The sequence below is a fragment of the Heterodontus francisci genome, chromosome 32 (assembly GCF_036365525.1).
Source record: "Heterodontus francisci isolate sHetFra1 chromosome 32, sHetFra1.hap1, whole genome shotgun sequence".
In the NCBI taxonomy this organism is placed as follows: Eukaryota; Metazoa; Chordata; class Chondrichthyes; order Heterodontiformes; family Heterodontidae; genus Heterodontus; species Heterodontus francisci.
In genome coordinates this window covers 11,042,862-11,064,651 of record NC_090402.1, presented here as the reverse complement: position 1 = coordinate 11,064,651, position 21,790 = coordinate 11,042,862, and the positions used below count along the sequence as shown (strand labels likewise).

Below are 21,790 nucleotides of genomic sequence, written 5' to 3'. Positions count from 1 at the left end.
GAGTGATAAGGTTAATAAACTTACATCTTTCTTGTTTAAACTCAAGAAAACCTGTCTGATTGGTTCATTTGCAAGCATATATTAGAGTAACAGGAGCAAGTGCTCACCGAGTTGGTAAGTTAAATCACTGTTAAAAGGATAAACCCTGTTGCAGTCAAACCAGATAAGGGACGAAAGGGGAGCCTGAGACCCCTTGCTCACCTGGTCGTAACACTTATAATGGAGATCACCAGAGCAGCCTAGTAGGGAGGCAGATTACTCTCAGTCCCCATGCTGGGGTAATATTAGCGTGTTTTATTTTCAAAAAGATTTGCAACCAGGCCATTTTCTTTCTTAATGAATGGGAGGCGATAGAGAGGAAAGTCCCTTGAATAAATAGTAATTCTCATAGACCTTTGCTCCCCTTTAAGTGGCCTTACGATTGTGTAAGTAGAATACAGGAAGATTCCCACTTAACTCAATCACATTCTCCCCCTCCCCCACTGGAAAGATCCTGCTTGTCAACCCTCACTACTTAGTGCTACCAAAAAAGGGACAGAACTATGCAACCCAAAGCATTCTAATATGTGTGCAATAAACTCCCCCAAAAAATACTTTATACACGTACATAAACATCCAACAGGGAAATCTCCACGTAAATATATCAGATGCAAAAAAGATTCCCCAAGACAGACTCACTGATTCAGCCGCAGTGCTTTTACTGCTCGACTCTCGGGGAATCCCATCTCAGTCAGCTGGCGTAGTGCTGCCTCATCCACTCGGTCCTCCTCATCCTCATCCAACATTGCTACCAAAGGGGAAAAATCCATTAACACTTGCATCAAAACTGTTCATCCTGAAACAATCATGAAACAACAAATGCATCCTCAGGCAGGCATTAGAAAGTCATTTCATAAACAGTCCCAATGCAAGAGCACCACAGACATGCCAAAGCTACTGAAACTTGAGCTCCTTTGTTTCCTTCGAATAAAAATCTTATCGACAATACTTACACTGAATTGCAGCAATTCCAGCTCCAAAACATCTTACTTTTTCACGACAGATCACGAGTCAGAGATATTACTCTTTCTGATGCAGGTTTATTGCCTCTAACTAGTGGGAAAACGGACAGGCCAACAGTTTTCATAGGTTTACCCATCCTACCACTGTGGCAAATCAAGACCAATGTTCTTCAAATACAATAGTATTCGAAGTACTGAGTTGATAAAAAAAAATATACCTAGTCCTATACCCAAATCAACTGGTCAATTGAACCATTACTCCCCGGCCTAGCTTGGAAATTATGAGCTTCGTGTCCATTCCTCCACAGTGGCGCAGTGGTTAGCACTGCAGCCTCACAGCTCCAGTGACCCAGGTTCAGTTCTGGGTACTGCCTGTGCGGAGTTTGCAAATTCTCCCTGTGACCGCGTGGGTTTCCGCCGGGTGCTCCGGTTTCCTCCCACAGCCAAAGACTTGCAGGTTGATTGGTAAATTGGCCATTGTAAATTGCCCCTAGTGTAGGTAGGTGGTAGGAGTATGGTGGGGATGTGGTAGGGAATATGGGATTAAGGATTAGTATAAATGGGTGGTTGTTGGTCGGCACAGACTCGATGGGCCGGAGGGCCTGTTTCAGTGCTGTATGACAAATCTATTGTGCCTCCTCCCACCCTTTGTAAAGCACTTCCTGACATTTTCTATCTTAAACGCATGATATAAATGCAAGTTGTTGCACCCCACTTGACAGCTTGAAAATACTTCATAAAACTAAAAGCTGTAATATTTCTTGCTTTTCCTATTACTGTCATGGAATGATTCTCTTCATTACATTATTTAAAGTCCAAAATTGCTCCCAAATTCATTGCTCATTAACTTGGTGAGGGGGGGAAGGAAGCAGAGAGCATTTCTGTTGAAATAGCTTAGTGCATCAGTAATTGTATCATTTCAAATTTCCACAGTACATGCACTCAAACACTCAGTACAATATGACAATCAGAATGAACATTTTGCAAAGTGTGTATAGAATTTTGTTTCAATACATATTCTTATATATCTGATTGTAGCAAAAACAAGGAGGTTAAAAGGGAAAGGATCAAATCAGAACTGGAACTGTAGCTCAAAGGCAAACACCTCTTCAGTTCCTGAGTTCCCTCAATCTTCTCTCATTTGCTTTGAATGTGTCTATTATAGACAGCCTGGGAACAGGCTGTGTGTGTCACATTCCTACAGTACTAACAGGAGTGGGGACTGAGCACTTTGGGCAACAATTTCAATTCATAAGACCACTGGATGTAACTCACCTCTAATCTTACAACAGTTTCAGCTTTTGTTTCCTGTTTGCGGCTCATATTTTTTTTCTCCCAAGGTTAGTGACTCCCAATGGGGTAAAGTTCAACATGTACCCAAGTTCCCTGGAACCACATCTGAGAGGACATTTGTGTAGCAGCATTTGCTGATGTGCTTTGTACACTACTCAACAGTGTCTAGCAGAACGTTCACATCCAAGTTTAGTCATCCAAGGACCACACAAACACTTTCCGGCAGCTGCTGCTGGCCAATGCTCCCCTTCCAAGCCCTAGGGATGCCGAGGCTAATTGCAGCATTCCGCCACTGCCCTACTCAAACTGGCTAACTAAACACAAACCTCTTCCCAATCTACACTTAAATCATTGAGGCATCAAGGGCATATATAAATAATTTCAAAAATATAGTCAGTAACTTGAGAAGAGTACATGAACAGCAACTAACAACAGAGCTAGATAGAAACAGCCGCATTGGCCCTGTATTAGTAGATTAGTGATCTTACCATTTGCCTTTTTAAATAGTTCAACAGCATCTGGATTTAGAGCTAGCAGCTTCTGTGCCACTTCTATTAGGGAAACAAGGATTTTCCTGAGTTCTGTCTGAAACTAAAAATTACACATCAGTTTACAATTTATTCCCAATTGATGAATTACCATGATCCCCCACCTCCTCCACACCCCCAAACAAAACAGGGGCAGGGGCAGTGGCTGCTGGTTGGCCTTCACCCAATTCTCACTCTGAATTAAAAATGAGGCAAAGACAGTGATGGTAAAGTGAGGCATTAAGATGAAGCCGAACTATACAAGTGAAGCTCAACTCCTTAACTGCATTGCCTTCATCTAGAGATAATGCTAATGACATGTTACTCAAAAGGTATGCACTGAGGTTGAATACAGTGGCTGAATCGCAAATTACAATTTAAAGGATTCCTCCAAACTAATGAAAAATAATGGTGCTAATAGAGAAGCAAATTTACACAAATTTGTGCAATGTTGCCACTGAACTGTAACAAATATCAAACTGGAATAAGCACTGTGGTAAATCGCATTTTTGGATGAACATAGCTCAGAAACAATCAGCTAATGCAGAAATTGTATTTTGCCAGTAGCAGTCAATTAATCACATCCCTTTTGCAAGATCTATTGTTCATTTAATTATTTTGTGTCAATGTCTCTAATACACTGCAACTAATCATCCATCAATATTGCCCAACTCATCTACACTCCACTGATTCTAGCTTCTGTCTTATTTAATATCCAAATACTCTCATACTCACACAATGAGTCCATTTACTAGTTCATTGCTTGGAACAAAGCACAGTGACTGTCTATGTGACACGGATTAGTGTGACACAGATCAGTGTCAGAAAGTGCTTTAGCAGATCTGGTAGTTGGTGATTTTGGCTTTTTTTGCTCAGTCATTTAGCCATGCTGCAGCTAGTGTACAAATCACTGTACATAGTCAGACCTCACGGTTTAACTTTGTGGGACCTTTGAGGCTCATTTCACCAATTTAAACACAGCTTCAGCTTTAACCAGCACTGAAGTTTGTTACAAATTATTTAAATATGAAAACTAATTTTGTAAACACTTTTGATAAGCATGTTCCCAACAGGGACTGTATTTCTCCAATCATTGTTAAGATTTTCATTTGGGCGATCTCCCGTAGCATTGCCTAGGGGAGCCAAGATCAAGTGTAGACCTCAGGTGAAGAGGGTGATTGGTTTTACTGAACAGCTTTTACTGTGGTCTGCGTTTACTACAGAATCCCCATTGCTCTCCTGTGAAGCCCTCAGGCAACTGCTGATTCTGCCAATGAAAGCCCCACGGCGCTCAGAAATAATTAAATCACCATTTAATTAGGTAGTACATTCTGTCAACATAATATTTCCATTTTAAATTCCTATACCCACATTTATATTGGAAACTGCCTACACTCTCACCCTCCTGCCAGTGGTGACGCTGCATAGGAAATCACGAGAAAAGCTGATCAGAAGTGCGCGTAGGAATAAGGTCTTATATATTTTGTGAAAGACTTTTAGTTTTAAAAACAGAAAATTTTCAAAAAGTGATGTAAATAAAATGAGTCACATACATCTCGCAGGTTGTGCTGGGTGACCAGCCGATCGGCTTGCTGAGCAGCAAGTTGAGCCGTCACCTTCATGATGGCCTCTTTATCTGGTGCCTTTTGCTCTTGTTTCTTCTGGCAGAAAGGGAAAGGCAAAATTCACTACATGTGATGATTGCACTTTGTGAAAAGTGAGCATGTGTATAACTAGTCATACAGCACTCAATACCTGGTCAAGGCAAGCAGATTTCAAATACCAGCCTGGGTCAAGGACAAAGAACATTCAGTTATCCCTCCTTGCCCCTCTACAGGAAATGCCAACAGCTATGTAGAAGTTTATGCTTCAGATTCAGTGCCTTCCGAACTCAGTATCAAGGAAAATAAATGGAGACACAGCCATCATAAAAAGCATGTGATGCGCCAGCAGTTTTTGTTGCTTTTTAAGCAGACAGTACTGATAAATACAAGCAACCAGCAGTTATATGGGAGATAGAGTTTTAACACAATAAGAGTTTAACCAAGAAATTAAAAGGGCTTACCTTTTCTTCAGCAGACACATCAGCCATCTTAGGAGGTGCAGCAGGTGCGCGCTTTTTAATTAACAATAAAACATCTGGAATAGAAAAAGACAAAGGACAACATGGACATGTGGTTGGGATAGCAGCAGATAGTGCATTATCTGAACAGATTACTCAGTCATCTCACCATCTGACTAATACAGACAAAACAGTGGGTCAGGGTTAACAGCACTATCCAGTTCAGCAACAGGAATTACCCGCAGTATATTAAACAAACATCGTACCAATGTTTTACCTGGACACTCTCCAGGAACATTTTTTTTTTGAGATATTGGTGACCATGGATCTTAGTTTCAAAGTTGTGGCCCTAGACACTAAAGGTCCAATAATAGCATACTTCTTTGCTGCATTATCTGGATTATTGTCTTTTAAATTTTTCTCTCTTGTAAAGGCCCTGCTGGGACACAGCGCTATTAAATTGTTGTTTTTCACCTTTACTATTAGGCAATGATCGGGAAACTTGCTGATGACACAAAAATTGGCCATGTAGCTCATAATGAGGAGGAAAGCAGTGGACTCCAAAATTATATCAATGATTTGATTGAATGGTCGGAAAAGTGGCAAATGGAATTCAATCCAGAGAAATGTGAGGTATTGCATTTAGGGAGGGCAAATAAAGCGAGGGAATACATAATAAACAGGAGGATATTGAGAGCTGCATGTCCACAGATCCCTGAAGGTGGTAGGACAGGTAGATAGAGTGGCGAAGAAGGCATATGGAATGCTTTCCTTTATTGGCCAAAGGCAGAGAGTACAAAAGCAGGGATGTAATGCTGGTACTGTATAAAATGCTGGTTAGGCCACAGCTGAAGTATTGTGTACAGTTCTGGTCGCCACATTACAGAAAGGACATAATTGCTCTGGAAAGAGTACAGAGGAGATTTACAAGAATGTAGCCAGGGCTCGAAAACTGCATCTATGAGGAAAGATTGGAGAGGCTAGGGCTGTTTTCCTTAGAACAGAGCAGGCCGAGGGGTGACTTGATTAAGGTGTACAAAATTATGAGGGGCCTAGACAGAGTGGACAGGATGGACCTGTTTCACCTGTTGGTGAGGTCAGTTACCACGGGACATAGATTTAAGATGATTGGTGGAAGGATTAGAGAGGGCATGAGGGGAAACTTTTTCACCCAGAGGGTGGTGGGTGTCTGGAATTCACTGCCAGGAATGGTGGTGGAGGCAGAGGCCCTCAATTCTTTTAAGGGGTAACTGAACATGTACCTGAAGTGCTGTAACCTGTGGGGCTATGGACCAAGAGCTAGAAGATGGGATTAGTTTGGGCAGATAGTTTATTGGGCTGGCGCAGACATGATGAGCTGAATGGCCTCCTTCTGTGCTGTACTTTCTCTATGGTTCTATTCATGCTACCACCATGAGCATTACAACCAAGCCTGGTTCTATCCTTAACTAATGTTTACATAACTGCTCTTGTAGCAGCCCTCAACAGATACGGGTGAGCAAGAACCCTAGGCGATTTTCCCCTCCCTAACCTAGGAATGCAGCGACCCATTATAGCTCCACCAAGATCACCCAACTTAGCACAGACCAGGGACCAAAGCTGGGACCTTCCTGGTTTGTAGGTTCGACTACGGGGCTGAACAAAATCTCTGAACCAGTGAGGATGCTCTAGAACCATGCCTTGGTACAATCCAATATTTCTATTTTCCTTTTACCTCATCCTTCTCCAAACCTTCAAAAGGAAAGTACAGCTCAACCACAAGGAGGATTACTCAGGTAAGATTTTCCCCTGTATCTTGTCCAGGAGTGAGGAAGACGTGTTAGGGCACTCCCAGATAAGGCAGGAATCATCTGAAACCCTGCAATCCATGACTGTGCAACACACACAGGGCATCTTTGTCAATTGCATATTAATTCTGTTTCATTGTATGCAGGTGGTGTGCATAAACTGGATTCCCTGGTGGTCTAGTGGTTTGGGCTTACAAGCCTCCGTGCCTCAGGACAGATTTCATTCCCGCTCAGGGCATGAAACTTTCTTCCCTGGAGAGCATGCGGTGTCAATCGGTACCCTTGAGGCCTTCCGCGACTTAGTTTGATTTAGTTAAGTTTCCCTTTATAGTTTGGTTTTTGTTACCATATGGTAGTGGTGTCCCCTCATAATAGATATCTACTCCCTTGCTCTAATTTATTTGGTACTTCAAAAAAGGTATAAATAGGAAGAAACAAACTGCGATTGTGGGGTTAGGAGGTACATGATTGTAATGTGCATCTCTGTAAATAAAATCTTACAAAAATGTGTGAAGACTGGTTTCAGTTCTATCCTTCACTGGCTGTTTTTCTAAAATATAATAATCATAATCCAAGTTCACTATCACTGGGTCAAAATCCTGGAACTCCCTGCCTAACAGCACTATGGGAGTACCTTCATCAAATAGACTGCAGTGGTTCAAAAGAAAATTCATCAGCACCTTCTCAAGGGCAAGGATGGGCAATAAATGCTGGCCTTGCTAAGCACACCCCAGAATGAACTTAAAAATTGAGTGTTTTGTATATGAACTTACTGTCTAGAATCAATTTATAAACTCCCTTTTATCCACGTGAATTTATTTTTCCTCCAACAGTCTTCAGGCTTTTAAAACCCTAGCTCTGCACCTCACCACTTCTTTATTCACCCTGCCGTCTCATGCTCCTTTCAACCTCAATGGTTTTCTGCACAACGGACCGGTATTAAGAAACTGAGACAGTAAAGAAACTAACACATGAAGCTACCTGGCAAAAACTCAACACAAGAACACAAGAAATGGGAGGAGTAGACCAGGTGGTCCATTGAGCCTGCTCCACCATTCAATATCATCACGGCTGATCTTATGATTCAATTCCACTTTCCTACCAGCTCACCACATCCCTGGATTCCGAGAGACCAAAATTTATCTATCCCAGCCTTAAATGTATTCAATGATGGAGAATCCACAATCCTCTGGGGAAGAGACTTCCAAAGATTCACAACCCTTTGAGTGAACTAATTTCTGATCTCAGTCCTAAGTGATCGGCTCCTTATCCAGAGACTGTGCCCCCAGATTTTAGACTCTCTGACAAGCGGGAATAATCTCTCAGTGGCTACCCTATCCAGCCCCTTTAGAATCTTATATGATTCAATGGGATCCCCTCCCATTTTTCTAAACTCCAGAGCATACAGGCCAAATTACAGCCCATCATAGGACAACCCCCTCCTTGCAGGGAACAATCTAATGAACCTTCACTGTACCGCCTCCAACAGCTGTAACAGAAGACTGAAACTCAACAGTAATGCTAAAAAAAGGGGAAAAGCCAATGAAACCATATAAAAATAAGAGACCGCTTTTAGCATCTTTAAGACGGCAACACTTTCTCCATGCTTGGTTGCGTGAATCAGTTGCTTGGTTGACCTAAACCACTGAAGCACATTACCCACTCCAACCATCTGTTACTCTCCATATAACACATTCCCAGCCATCTGCTACTCTGCAGGTTATTGTAGCAGGAATAGGACCGAATATAGAGGGGACGACACACTCTCAAATGAACTTCCTGCTCTTCCCAAAGCAGAGGTTGCACAATTTCAGAATCATCCAGAACATGGTAAAATGTCATATTTTTTCCCAGACACCCTCTCTCTCCATTTACCTTTATCCTGGAGGTTCTCCTCGATGACAGTCTTTGTGTCTGACAGCACCCTCTCTGAAGTAGCGTGAAGGAGTTTGTGGTGTGTTACTGTCTTTGGATCCTCTAATCCTCCTTGTACACACTGCAAGACATATCCAATTATGCTGTTAAAAAGTGTTTTAAGGGTACTATGCACTGCAGGCCTGGACTCTAAAGGCCTGCTACCCAACCCAAACCCAACAGGACCTGACGACATGTGTTGGGTTCAGGTCGGGTCACACTTCCGGATCCAGCATTTGGGCTTGGGTCGGGCCGGATCGGACACGCTCTATCACCACCTCAGGTAAGTGACTCTAATGTTAATTTACTTTTTGGACTTTAAAGGTGGTTTGTTAGTTATTCTAAGCTTGTGCAGGTAAGGAACAAAGTGAAAGACGGAAGGTAGGTTAACTGACGGTCGGGTCGGGTGCAGGAAAAAATTGGAAGGACTCGGGCCGGATGGGGTTCTGCTGGGTTCGGGTCGGGTCTCATTTGCAGACCCGAGCAGGCCTTTACTGGACTCAACCCTTTACCTCCTTAATACTGAAGCAATAACCATTGTTGTTGTTGCTGCTAGGTCCAGTTTTGCGTACTGGGTACCAGGGAAAAAAGGAAAAACAAAATCATACGTAAACCTTCTACATTACCTTAATATGCTTCTCACAAATTTTCCCCTCTTTACCAACTAACTCTCTTCCCCACCTAAAGCCATCTTACCCCTTATCAGGGTATAAATATGTGGGCACTGGTGCCTGAACATCACAGCCAGGAAAAATCCTATTCTCATCTGTTGTGTGCATTTTCTGCAGGGAGCACTAAATAGCAGTCAGGTTGAGGTACCCAGCCTGACCTTTGGCTCTTTTTTCCCTTCAATAGCATCCACACCAATGCCTTAGATGGAATCTTTCAGCTCAGCTATTCATGCTTAATCTCACAGAACCATTCGATAATGTTATGTCCAATCCTCTTAATGAAGCATGTCACATTGCTACCATGTCCTGCAATAGCCCCGTCAACGATAGTACATCATTGTAGTATTAAACAACTCTCAAATGATCTAGCTACAAAGAATTGAAGACTGGAATGAAGATTATAATTATACTGCTGGGTGGTTTTTTTTTTTGCACAGTTCAAGAAAAATACAAAAATTTCACACACTCACTCTTACTCTTCATTGAACAAAAAACAGTACAGCACAAGAACAGGCCTTGCGGCCCTCCAAGCCTGCGCCGATCTTGATGCCTGCCTAAACTAACACCTTCTGCACTTCCGGGGCCCATATCCCTCTATTCCCTTCCTATTCATACATTTGTCAAAATATCTCTTAAACGTCATTATCGTATCTGCTTCCACCACCTCCCCTGGCAGCAAGTTCCAGGCACTCACCACCTTCTGTGTAAAAAACCTGCCTTGCACATTCCCTCTAAACTTTGCCCCTCGCACCTTAAACCTATGTCCCCTAGTAACTGACTCTTCCACCCTGGGAAAAAGATTCTGACTATCCACTCTGTCCATGCCACTCATAACTTTGTAAACCTCTATCATGTCGCCCCTCCACCTCCGTCGTTCCAGTGAAAACAATCCGAGTTTTTCCAACCTCTCCTCATAGCTAATGCCCTCCAGGCCAGGCAACATCCTGGTAAACCTCCTCTGTACCCTCTCCAAAGCCTCCACGTCCTTCTGGTAGTGTGGCGTCCAGAATTGCACGCAATATTCTAAGTGTGGCCTAACTAAGGTTCTGTACAGCTGCAACATTTCTTGCCAATTTTTATACTCTATGCCCCGAACGATGAAGACAAGCATGCCGTATGCCTTCTTGACTACCTTATCTACCTGCGTTGCCACTTTCAGTGACCTGTGGACCTGTATGCCCAGATCTCTCTGCCTGTCAATACTCCTAAGGGTTCTGCCATTTACTGTATACCTCCCACCTGCATTAGACCTTCCAAAATGCATTACCTCACATTTGTCTGGATTAAACCCCATCTGCATTTCTCCGCCCAAGTCTCCAACCGATCTATATCCTGCTGTATCCTCTGACAATCCTCATCATTATCTGCAACTCCACCAACCTTTGTGTCGTCCGCAAATTTACTAATCAGACCAGCTACATTTTCCGCCGAATCATTTATATATACTACAAACAGCAAAGGTCCCAGCACTGATCCCTCCATTCAGAAAAACACCCATCCACTGTTACTCTCTGTCCTCTGTGACTGAGCCAGTTCTGTATCCATCTTGCCAGCTCACCTCTGATCCCGTGTGACTTCACCTTTTGCACCAGTCTGCCACGCGGGACCTTGTCAAAGGCTTTACTAAAGTCCGTATAGACAACATCCACCGCCCTTCCCTCATCAATCATCTTCGTCACTTCCTCAAAAAACTCAATCAAATTATTAAGACACGACCTCCCCTTCACAAAACCATGCTGTCTCTCGCGAATAAGTTCGTTGTTTCCAAATGGGAGTAAATCCTGTCCCGAAGAATCCTCTCTAATAGTTTCCCTACCACTGACTTAAGGCTCACCGGCCTATAATTTCCTGGATTATCCTTACCACACTTCTTAAACAAAGGAACATTGGCTATTCTCCAGTCCTCTGGGACCTGTAGCCAATGAGGATACAAAGATTTCTGTCAAGGCCCCAGCAATTTCTTCCCTTGCCTCCCTCAGTATTCTAGGGTAGATCCCATCAGGCCCTGGGGACTTATCTACCTTAATGCTTTGCAAGACACCCAACACCTCCTCCTTTTTGATAATGAGATGACTGAGTCTATCTGCACTCCCTTCCCTAGGCTCATCATCCACCAAGTCCTTCTCCTTGGTGAAGTCCTAGAGAAGTATAAATATCAGGTGACAGCTCCTTTACCACCTGGAAGGGCAAGAGCTGCAACACTACAACACCAATCACATTCACCAATACCCTTTGATCACACAGGAGCTAACTGAGATACATTGCTCTCTATTAATTGTCACTGGGTCAATTTCCTGTTGCACAACATCATGGGAGTGCCATAACAAGTGCTGCAGTGGTTCAAGGTAGTGGCCACCGTCAGCTTCTCAGGCAACTGAGGATGGACAATAAACGTGGCCGTTCCAGCATTAGGCGAGCCTCAAGAACATAATTACAAAGGATTTCGTATGCGAGCGGAAGTTTGGTGTTTCCCAGAGTGTTAGAATAGTTACTCTGGCAGGTGTGATTCAGTTACAATTACTGTAATATCACCCAGGTCGGTTTATATGTTTTAATCAGTTCAAGTCCTAATGCTCAGGTCTCTTTGCTGAGGCTGAGCTTTTTGTTTAAAAAAGTGGGTACCAAACACGGTAAATGGTAGAGCTTCAAAACAATAAATGCTGCTGAATCATTTACCAACTTTGGGAGGGAATTTTTATATTCAACCAGGTGAGAAATGTTAGTTATAAAAAACAGAAAATGCTGGAAACACTCAAGTCAAGCAGTATCTGTGGAGACAGAAACAGAATTAATATCTCAGGTCCATGACCTCTCGTCAGGACAGGATGTTACTGTTGGGGCTTGGAATATTGTTCTGTATCAGACATGCTGTGGTAAAAAACAAGACCTCATCGGAAATGATATGGATTGGTACAGAATAAATTTCCAGCTATACAACTAAGGTCCACATTTATGTAGCATCTTAATGTAGCAAGATGCCCTGATGCACTTCACAGAAACGTAATCAGACAAAAATTGACACCAAGCCAAAAGATGATGTTCGGAAGGGTGACTAAAAGCTTGGTCAAGAGATAGGTTTTAAGTTTCTGTCTCCACAGATACTGTCTGACTTGTTGAATGTTTCTAGCATTTTCTTTTTTTATAACTAACATTCCTCACCTGGTTGAACCTAAATGTTCCCTCCCAAAGTTAGTAATTGATCCAGCAGGGTCTTAAAATGGAGAAAGATATATTGCAGAGCTGAGAGTCTAGATGGTTGAAAGCATGACAGCACTGGAGGGGCCAAGGGAGTGAGGGAAACACAAGTAGGCAGAGTTGGAGGAATGCAGAGTTCTTGGAGAGTTATTGGGTTGGAGGAGGTTACAGATAAGGAGGGGTGAGGCCATGGAGGGATTTGAACACAAGGATGAGATTTTTTAAATGTGAGGTGTTGATGGACTGAAAACCAATGTTTGTCATCAAGCACAGGGGCGATGTGCAAGAGAGACTTGGGAAGTGGGTTAGGATACCAGTAGCATAGTTTTAGATTAAATCAATTTTAAGGAGTGGAGAGGATGGGTGGCAGGCCAGAAGAGCTACACCAATAGAGAACATCCCTTTACTCAAGACAGATACTGATGAGGAAGGCCCATTTTAGTTCATTTACCTTGAAGACGCCTACAGGGTCCTACCAACCACAGCATCCGTTTCTTAAATTCCAGCATCTCTGCCTTCATCACCTTCAGATGTCCGTTCCACTTGGTGATCATTCTGTGCGAACAACTTTTTGACATCAATTTTATATTTGCCCATCACTATTTGGCAAAGTGGTGCTTCAGATTTACTTTTCTATGCAGTATACAATCTTGGACATCTCGGAGGTTCCACATTAGCCACCTACTTTCATTGTTCAAAAGCCTACTCTTCTCTAGTCTTTCTCCACAACGCTCCAATCTCCAATTGGTACTGTGACTGCAATAATGCGAATGTTACCATTTCCCACAGTTAACTGACATAAAAACAGCATATAATACAGAATAACAGGTGGGCAGCAAGTTTCCTGAACAACACCAGCACATTTCACCCAATCTGCCATCTCCAACTCACTATGCCACAAACCACCTTCATTTTTTACTTCACTGTACAATCTTTACAAATAGATATATTTAGTCTGCAGCAAATCGTTCAGCTCAGAGTACCTCTATTTAACACAAGACAGGGAACAATCACATTATCAGTCATCAAAAAGGTGCCTTTTTATGAAATCTAAAAGAAAAAAAAATTGGTAATGCCCTTCTATTTCCGTGTAAATCACAGGGAGTGAATATTTTCCAGATCACTGCTGAAAATAACCTCTGCGCCATACACAGCAGGAAGCTCGAACACTAGGTTGTGCTGAGTTAACCAGTTTTAGCAGATCAGTGGTTAGATGCTATAATTAGCCACAGCACAGCTGGGACAGGAAGGTTAAAAAGTTAGCCAGTGTCCAGCATCCCCTGCTGGAAGTGCACCAGTGGACAGTGAGCAAGGACGGGATCAAAAATGGCTGTGAAGTCCCCCTTGTTTGAACAATGGTCACTTGGATGAGATACCAGAGGGTGAGCGGTGTCCCTGGTACTTGACCTCAGGAAAGGAATCAATGACTTGTGGAAGGGAGAAATGAAAGCTTACAGCTTCACAAATCCTATGGCACAAAAATTCACATAGGACATGGACCCATATTGCTAGCTGAATCAAGACACAAGAGATCCCAGGTCCTCCACAATACACAGCCTAACAAAGCTCTCACCAAGTTACACAAAGGTCCATCACCTTCCACTGTTCAGGAGTGCAGCAGTCCCCAAAACAAAGGTGGCTCAATCCAAACGAGTAAAGTGTGGCCGCCACCCCCCCCCCCCCCCCCACCCCTACCTGCCTCTGGAGAAACACTGAGATGTCGGGGGCCCGTTCTTGTCAGGTCACTTGATAAAATTCTCCACCTTACCACACTGCCCAGAAACAGAATGCATATCAGCAACAGTGATCCATCTACTGTCAGGCAATACGAACCTGGTCAACCTACAGGACCACTGGTAGCCAGATCCCCTTCATTTTCCAACCCACCCAAGATCAACAGGAAATTCCTTCAACCCTGAATTCTGCATACAAGTACAACCATGCCAAGCCAACCTAAACGCATCAATGCTCACCTCCTGTAGGCATAATGCAATAGCTTTCCAAAATACATCATGACTCTGAAATACAATTTTAGAAAACTTGCATTTCACTCAGTATCCACTATGTGGCCTACACAATGGATTGCAGCAATATTAACACAACAGTCAACCATAATCCAATGTCCAGCAAAACAAAGCAGCTTGCATGCACTAGCTACACTACAGGGAATTCTCTTCTTTGCCTACTCCACCCTCTTCACCAAATGTGGAATCAACTCCCAACTAAACTAGTGAATCTTTTTAAAAGAACATACAGTGAGGAAGGTGCCTGATTGGGTGTAAGGAGAGCTAAGTCTTCCACCTTTTCAGGGGAAGATGTCTGGTAGCATTCTTCCTCAAATGTTATAATGGGCTGGGCAGAGAACTCAATTGTCCATGGCCTGTCAAAGGAATGAGCTTGAAGGGTGATGGCATTTTCCCTTTGTGTTTTGTGGTCTAACCACACCCTTTGGTGTGCATTCCATGCCATACAGCTCTTGGGATTTATTTTGTCATCTCAACTGACTTGCTATTAGTTTATATATGTTTGCACTCCAGGATGATCGTGAAGCAGCAAGAAGTTTTAACAGAGGAGGGCAGAGCCCAACAGTGCTTGACATGGCCAGTCAGATCAGGTGATGAATGGCTAAGCCAGCTGTGAGCCATAAATTCAAGTCTGTGTCCTTTAGACTTAAAGGGGAAAAGTATGGGGTCCATACTGGGGGGAGGGGATGGGGGATGACTAGGGTGGAAAAGAACAAGGATTTTGCTGGGGACAACAGAATTAAAGATGCACAGGAAATTTGGACTGGAAACTCAGCCCTGTTTTTTTTAAAAAGGAAAACAGACTCCTGAAGTAGAATAAAAGCAAAATATTGCAGATGCTGGAAATCTGAAATAAAAAACAATAAGTGCTGGAAATACTCAGGAGGTCTGGCAGTATCTGTGTAGGGAAAAACAAAGTTAACGTTCCAGTTCTGATGAAAGGTCACAGACCTGAAACATTAACTGTTTCTCTCTCCACAGATGCTGCGAGACCTGAGTATTTCCAGCACTGTTTTTATTCCTGAAATACCATTGCCAATTGACTCTCATAATAGTATAGTTTAGCTAGCATACTGTTACACAGCTTTCCCCAAGTCTAAGAATGATGCCGCTCAGGCAGTCTGGGCATCCAATTGTGGTCAAGCCACAATTCAATAAAATTGGGCCAGAATTTCAAAAATTCCACCCAGCTACAGTCCAAAAACTGCAGCAGAATGCACACTGTTTCAATGGACAGAATTATGGTTCTGCTTGCATGGTTAGGATGTAATAAACTTAAACAAATTTCACCAGCACAATGAATCAGACCACTGGGGAATGAGATAACAGCGATGTGGGACGCCTGCTAATTTACTGATGCTGAGCAAGACCCAGCAACTATACCCAATGGAAGTCAGACTGATGGACATCCTGAGTATTCACCAGAAAATAACAGCTCTTTTGCTGCAGCCAAAGAGCAACAGCAGACCTCAAATTATTAGATATGGCAACAAACCAAAGAGAAAAGGCCAGTTCCTCAGATGGAAGGATAAACACAATGTCACTTGCAAACTCTTGCTATACTCTTAAACTGCCTGTCCAATATCAACAACTGAATGACGATATTTCAACAATATTCCAGTTTGTCAACAAAACTAAAGCCATCCACTTTGGCTCCCACTGTTAGCTATGTGCCTATGGTCTGGATTCCATCAACCTCACTGGCTGTTGAATCTGGGAACGTGGAACCTTGATGTGCTGCTTGGCCTCAGCATCCCCCAACAAAATCTGCTCCATTACTGAAATAACTTTCTTGCACCATTACCAAAACACGAATCCACACCTTCAGCACTTACAGGCTCAACCTCTAACACTCTCCTAGTCAACCACCACGCCTCAAATTTCTATTTAAAAAAAAGTACAAAATGCTGCAGCAGCATCCTCACAGTCACAAAGTGCACACTTACATTCTCTCTGAGATCCACACTGACCCAGGAAGTTGACAAACAAATCTGCACCCTAGTTTTCAAAGTCAGTGATCGACTTCAGCCTTATGTCTCCCACTCCTTCCCCCTTTCCTCTAACTTCATTCCCCTCACTCTAGCATCGATGGCACTTAACTCAGTCATTAAGCTCCTCTCCCCTGCACCTCCCTCCTCACTTTAATGAAACTCCCTAAAACCCTTCAGAAAAACCATAAGAATTGTGCATCTGACCCCGTCTCCTGCCCCCACCCCCCCACTACCACCCTAATCCTCAGTTTTCCCTCCCTTTTGGCATCCACTAGTCTATCCTCACTGTAAAAGTGAATTGAGAAGTTTTCCTGCACAAGCTTTTGCTTGTTCTTGTTTCACCCTTGGCTGATCACGAGCCACTCCTACTTATAGCTAACAACTGAATTATTGCTGCCCTAACGGGGACCTGGAATTAGCTGGGGGGTTTTTTAAGGATACACTAATCTAGGGGATTGTTAAAACGATCTGTTGATAAGTGAAAGGACACTTGCAGCTTTCTGCTGCAACCTACAGATGCTGTTTATCCTTTCACTAAATAATCCCAAGAATTTATTAGTCTCTTCCCTCAGGTACTGACTAAAACTTGGGTAATGTGCTTCATAAGTGAGCCTTACCAGCATGTATTGGCAGGCAATTCGACTGTGGAGGGCATCGCAGCTTTCTGATATGCAATTATTAATACATTCAAGCACACACACACACACTCTTCATGTCAGAGTTTCAGAGTTCTCTGGATAGCTATTAATGATCAGGCTGATATTCCCTTTCGTAGCCCAGGATGCTGAGGCCAATTGCTGCAACCAACTCATTCTTTCTTCTACATTAATATAAAAACAAAATACTGCGGATCCTGGAAATCTGAAATAAAAACAAGAAATGCTGGAACCACTCAGCAGGTCTGGCAGCATCTGTGGAAAGAGAAGCAGAGTTAACGTTTCGGGTCAGTGACTGTTCCGATGAAGGGTCACTGACCCGAAATGTTAACTCTGCTTCTCTTTCCACAGATACTGCCAGACCTGCTGAGTGGTTCCAGCATTTCTTTCTTCTACATTGTTTAGTTACACGCTGAGCAATGCGCTTACCTATTAAACTGTCATGAGCAGAACACTTGGATCCTGAGACCTTTAAATCGACTTTAGGATGACACACATTGCAGAGAATGACAAAAATGCACATACATGGAGACAATTTATGTTTTTATAGCGTCAATTATCCCTTCTCTGGGCGACAAGATCAGTCAAATGGACAGAGCACAAAAGGTCTACCAGTCTTCTAAACTACAATGTTAAAACTAAGAAGGGCATCTCAACAGAAGAGACATACAGAACTATTGTATCAAAATGAAATCAATAAAGACATCCTTAGAACTAAACACCCTGCACTTAAAATGTTGCACTTCACTCTTAACAGGAACTAGTGGACATATTAGCAAGTGGAGTGCTATAACTTTGAGAAAATTGTGAATGCAGGATATTTCTGATCTGTTTACAGTACCGTATGCTCACTTTTCTTTAACTGCCTGAGGACAAATAAAACAAGGAATCTAAATCATAAAATTAATTTCCACTCAAAAGACAACATTCCAAACTTCCCATGTCCTCAGAGATCACCAGAAGCATGGACAAAAAAAAAGCACTGAGAAGAAACACTCAGTAATTTAATAGCAAAAAAGCAAGCAACGTGCTAAAAATATCACCACTGATCCTATCTTCGATGTAAAAGACAGACATCAGGTCATTTTAAGCTATGCATTGTCTTTTGGACTACATCTCCTATACAGTGAACCTAGGTTGTACTAATCCCCTTCATAACTGAAGCAGCTCGAGCAAATCTGAGCTATTAGATTGGGATTGGGCCATAAATATTTCTTAGGTAGATCGAGAATAAATCTGGTTTTGCATTTCAGTATAGGGAAAAAAAAGTTTGCATTTTTAAAGCACCTGTAATGTCCTCAGGATATCCCAAAGCATTTCACAGCCAAAGAATGACATTTGAAATTGTAGTCATTGTTATGCAGGCAGACTCAGAAGCCAGTATGCGCATAACAAGGTCCCACAAATTGAAATGAGATCATAATTTCTGGTGCTTTGCGGCTGTAGGATGACTGTGGGTCAGGAGAACTCCCTGCCTCTTCCTCTAACAGTGCCATATACACCTAAACAGGATCTCAGCTTCAAGACAGCACCTCCGACATTGCAGCACTTAACTCAGTTTTGCACTGAAGCGCCAATGTAGATTAAGAACTCTCGAGTCTCTGGAGTAGGGTTTGATCCCACAACCTTCCGACCACGAAGCTAATATTGGCACTTCAGGCAGGTCCTTACCACGTAACACAGCAGATTCTTTATTTACAATGACAAAACTGACTGCATAAAAACAATTACATGGACATATACAGATGAGCAAAAACCTGCCATCCTGTCACAGCACTTACATTCCAGTTTGTAAATAACTGGGAGCACTGGTGACAGAAGTGAGCAACCTCCTGACACAAAATACCTGAGGCAGATTTCTTTGATATTTCAAGCCCTACGATAAATTGCAAGGCTTTATTTAAAAGAAAACTAAAAATGGATTCAAGTGCACTGGTTTAAGAGCAGAACTGTAATTTAATACTGCAGTTCTATGCTGTAACTTGTTTCCAGCCAAACAGAAGAGGGCAACGGAGTTAATTAAATCCTTTAATAATGAGCAAATTGCAGTGACATATTAACTCATTACATTAGAAACAAAAAGGTGGAAGCATTTTTTTTTTAAAAGGACTTAACAAGCTAGTTTCCAGTACAGAAAGAGGAAGGTTGAGAGCCAGTCTTGTACAATACATGGGGGTTTATTAGGAATGTATGCAATTACAGGGAGGCAGTTGGCTCCCCCCAGGGCCCAACCCTCCCCCCCCACAATCTCTCATGGCTCCTGTCCCGACCCCCCTCCTCTGCCCCCACCCCTCCCCCCCTGGCCTCCTCCCCTCCTCTGCCCCCACCCCTCCCCCCCGGCCTCCTCCCCTCCCCCACCCGGGGACAGCGGCCTGGCTTACGTGTTTCAAGCAGCGCTCCTTGAGTTTCTCGATGCTGGTGTCCTCGGTCACCTCCTCCAGCCACTCGGCCCCCTCCATGGTGCAGATGTGGAGCCGCAGCACCTTTCCGGCGAAGATCTTCTCCTCCTGCACAAACATGGCCCCGCTCCCCGCCGCTTTAATCACCCGACTTCTAAATCTGACTAATTAGCCTCCTCACGGCGCCAACCATCGCTCTGGGCCGGGCCCGGCCTGACCGCTGGGCTCCCTCCTCCCGCTCCGCCGAGCTTTCCGACTCCACAGAAAATGCCTCCGTCTTTCCTCCGCTCGCTGCCCGCAAACTAGCTCATCGTCCAGTGCGACCCTTCACCTTTCACCCGCTCCCGGCGGGGTCAAGCCACTGCGCATGTGCGCTCCGCGCAATGCATTTTGGTCATTGTAGTTCGCAACCTTCTCCACGTGCTGGGATTGCATGATTCTTGGAATGTTTCTGCGGGAAAACACCTTCGACCACCGATCCATCAGGCAGTGGTCCGCACGGAACGTCCTCAAGGCCCTACGGGAGAAGGAGACGGGGGATCCTGTCGGTTGGTTCCCCGAGCAGACCGCCAAAGTCATTTGGCGGAATGCCTCATCGCCAGAACTTTCAAACAAGCACCAAGATGTAGCTTGGCTGGTGGTGAGAAGGGCCCTCCCCGTCAGATCCTTCATGCACGCCCAAAGTCTCGCCCCCTCCGCGCAATGCCCCTGCGGTGGCTGTGGTGGGGAAGAGACGGTCGCCCACCTTCTCCTGCAATGTGTCTTTGCAAAGCAAGTGTGGAAAGAGATGCAGTAGTTTTTGTCGAGGTTCATCCCAACCAGCTCTATAACACAGGGTCTGTGCTCTACGGGCTGTTCCCAGGGACGCACACCGAGACAAACATCAACTGCTGCTGGAGGACTATCAATTCGGTGAAAGACGCCCTTTGGTCTGCCCAAAACGTGCTGGTCTTCCAGCGCAAAGAGTTGTCCACCACCGAATGTTGCAGACTGGCACATTCCAAGGTCCAGGACTACGTGCTGAGGGATGCACTAAAGCTTGGGGCAGCCGCAGCAAAGGCTCAATGGGGAAAGACCACAGTGTAAGGTCCCCCCACCAAGCTGAACTGATGGGCTGGATCCATGGGAAACCCCTCGAACTGTATCAGAGAAATTTTGTGTGCTGTAAATGTAAAAATGTATATGGCATGACAATGAAATGGAAGAGTTGTGAGGCAACTCATGATTGTATTGAAGGAAACTGATCACCTTTGCACTGTTTGTATTTTTTGACTTGATGCTGTTTTAAACTGTTTGGGAATGTAATTTTTACAGATTTTTATGAATAAAGTATATTTTGGAAATAAATAAAGAAAGATTCTTGGAATCATAAAGACTAGCATTTATATAGCACCTCTCCCAAGCTCAGGACTGTACCACAAAGCGCTTTACAGCCAATGAAGCACTTTTTCAAGTGTAGTCACTGTTACAATGTAGGAAAAGCTGCCGCCAATCCGTGCACAGCAAGCTCCCGCCAAACAGCAATGTGATAATGACCACATAATTTTTTTTGTGTGGTGTTGATTGAGAGATAAATATCAACCAGGGCACTGGGGATAACGCCCCTGCTCTTCTTGGAAATTGTGACCACAGGATCTCTTATACTCACCTGTGGGGGCTCACAGGATCTCAGTTTAATGTCCCACCCGACAGACAGCACCGCAGTAGAATATCAGCCCAGATTTTTGGACTCAAGTCCTGGTGTGGAACTTGAACCCACCCAACCTTGTGACTCAGAGGTGAGACTGCTACCAATTGAGCCACAACTGACTTTACATATAGCACAGAAGGAGGCCTTTCGACCTATCATGCCCGTGGCAACTCTTTGACAGAGCTATCCTTTATTCATTCCAGGGATGTGGGCACCACTGGCAAGGCCAGCATTTATTACCCATCTTTAGTTGCCATTGAGAGGTAGTGGTGAGCCTTCTTGAACCATTGTAGTCGGTGTGGTGTTAGGTAAGGATCAGAACTTTGACCCATCGAGGTGCTATATTTCCAAGTCAGGGTGGTGTGCGACTTGGAGGAGAACTTGCACTCCCATGAACTGAGTGGCTTGCTAGACCATTTCAGAAGGTAGTTAAGAGTCAACCACTGGAGTCAAATGTAGGCCAGACCAGGTATGGACAGCAGATTTCCTTCTCTAAACATAGCACCATAGAAACATAGAAAATAGGAGCTGGAGTGGGCCATTCGGCCCTTTGGGCCTGCTCCACCATTCAAAAAAGATC

The 21,790-nt window shown here is 43.7% G+C and overlaps 1 protein-coding gene across 1 annotated transcript in view; it reads right to left on the bottom strand.

Annotated features, from left to right (window-relative positions):
- Positions 1-19,854, bottom strand: part of ubac1 (UBA domain containing 1) — a 29,375-nt gene extending 9,521 nt beyond the window's left edge. The window contains exons 1-6 of the mRNA XM_068012223.1: positions 19,503-19,854; positions 8,546-8,666; positions 4,887-4,960; positions 4,375-4,482; positions 2,783-2,885; positions 679-787 (exon numbers count right to left, since the gene is read on the bottom strand). Coding sequence (XP_067868324.1) covers positions 679-787; positions 2,783-2,885; positions 4,375-4,482; positions 4,887-4,960; positions 8,546-8,666; positions 19,503-19,640 — 653 coding nt within the window. The 5' untranslated portion in view covers positions 19,641-19,854. The remainder of the gene's footprint in view (positions 1-678; positions 788-2,782; positions 2,886-4,374; positions 4,483-4,886; positions 4,961-8,545; positions 8,667-19,502) is intronic.
- Positions 19,855-21,790: the final 1,936 nt, after the last annotated feature.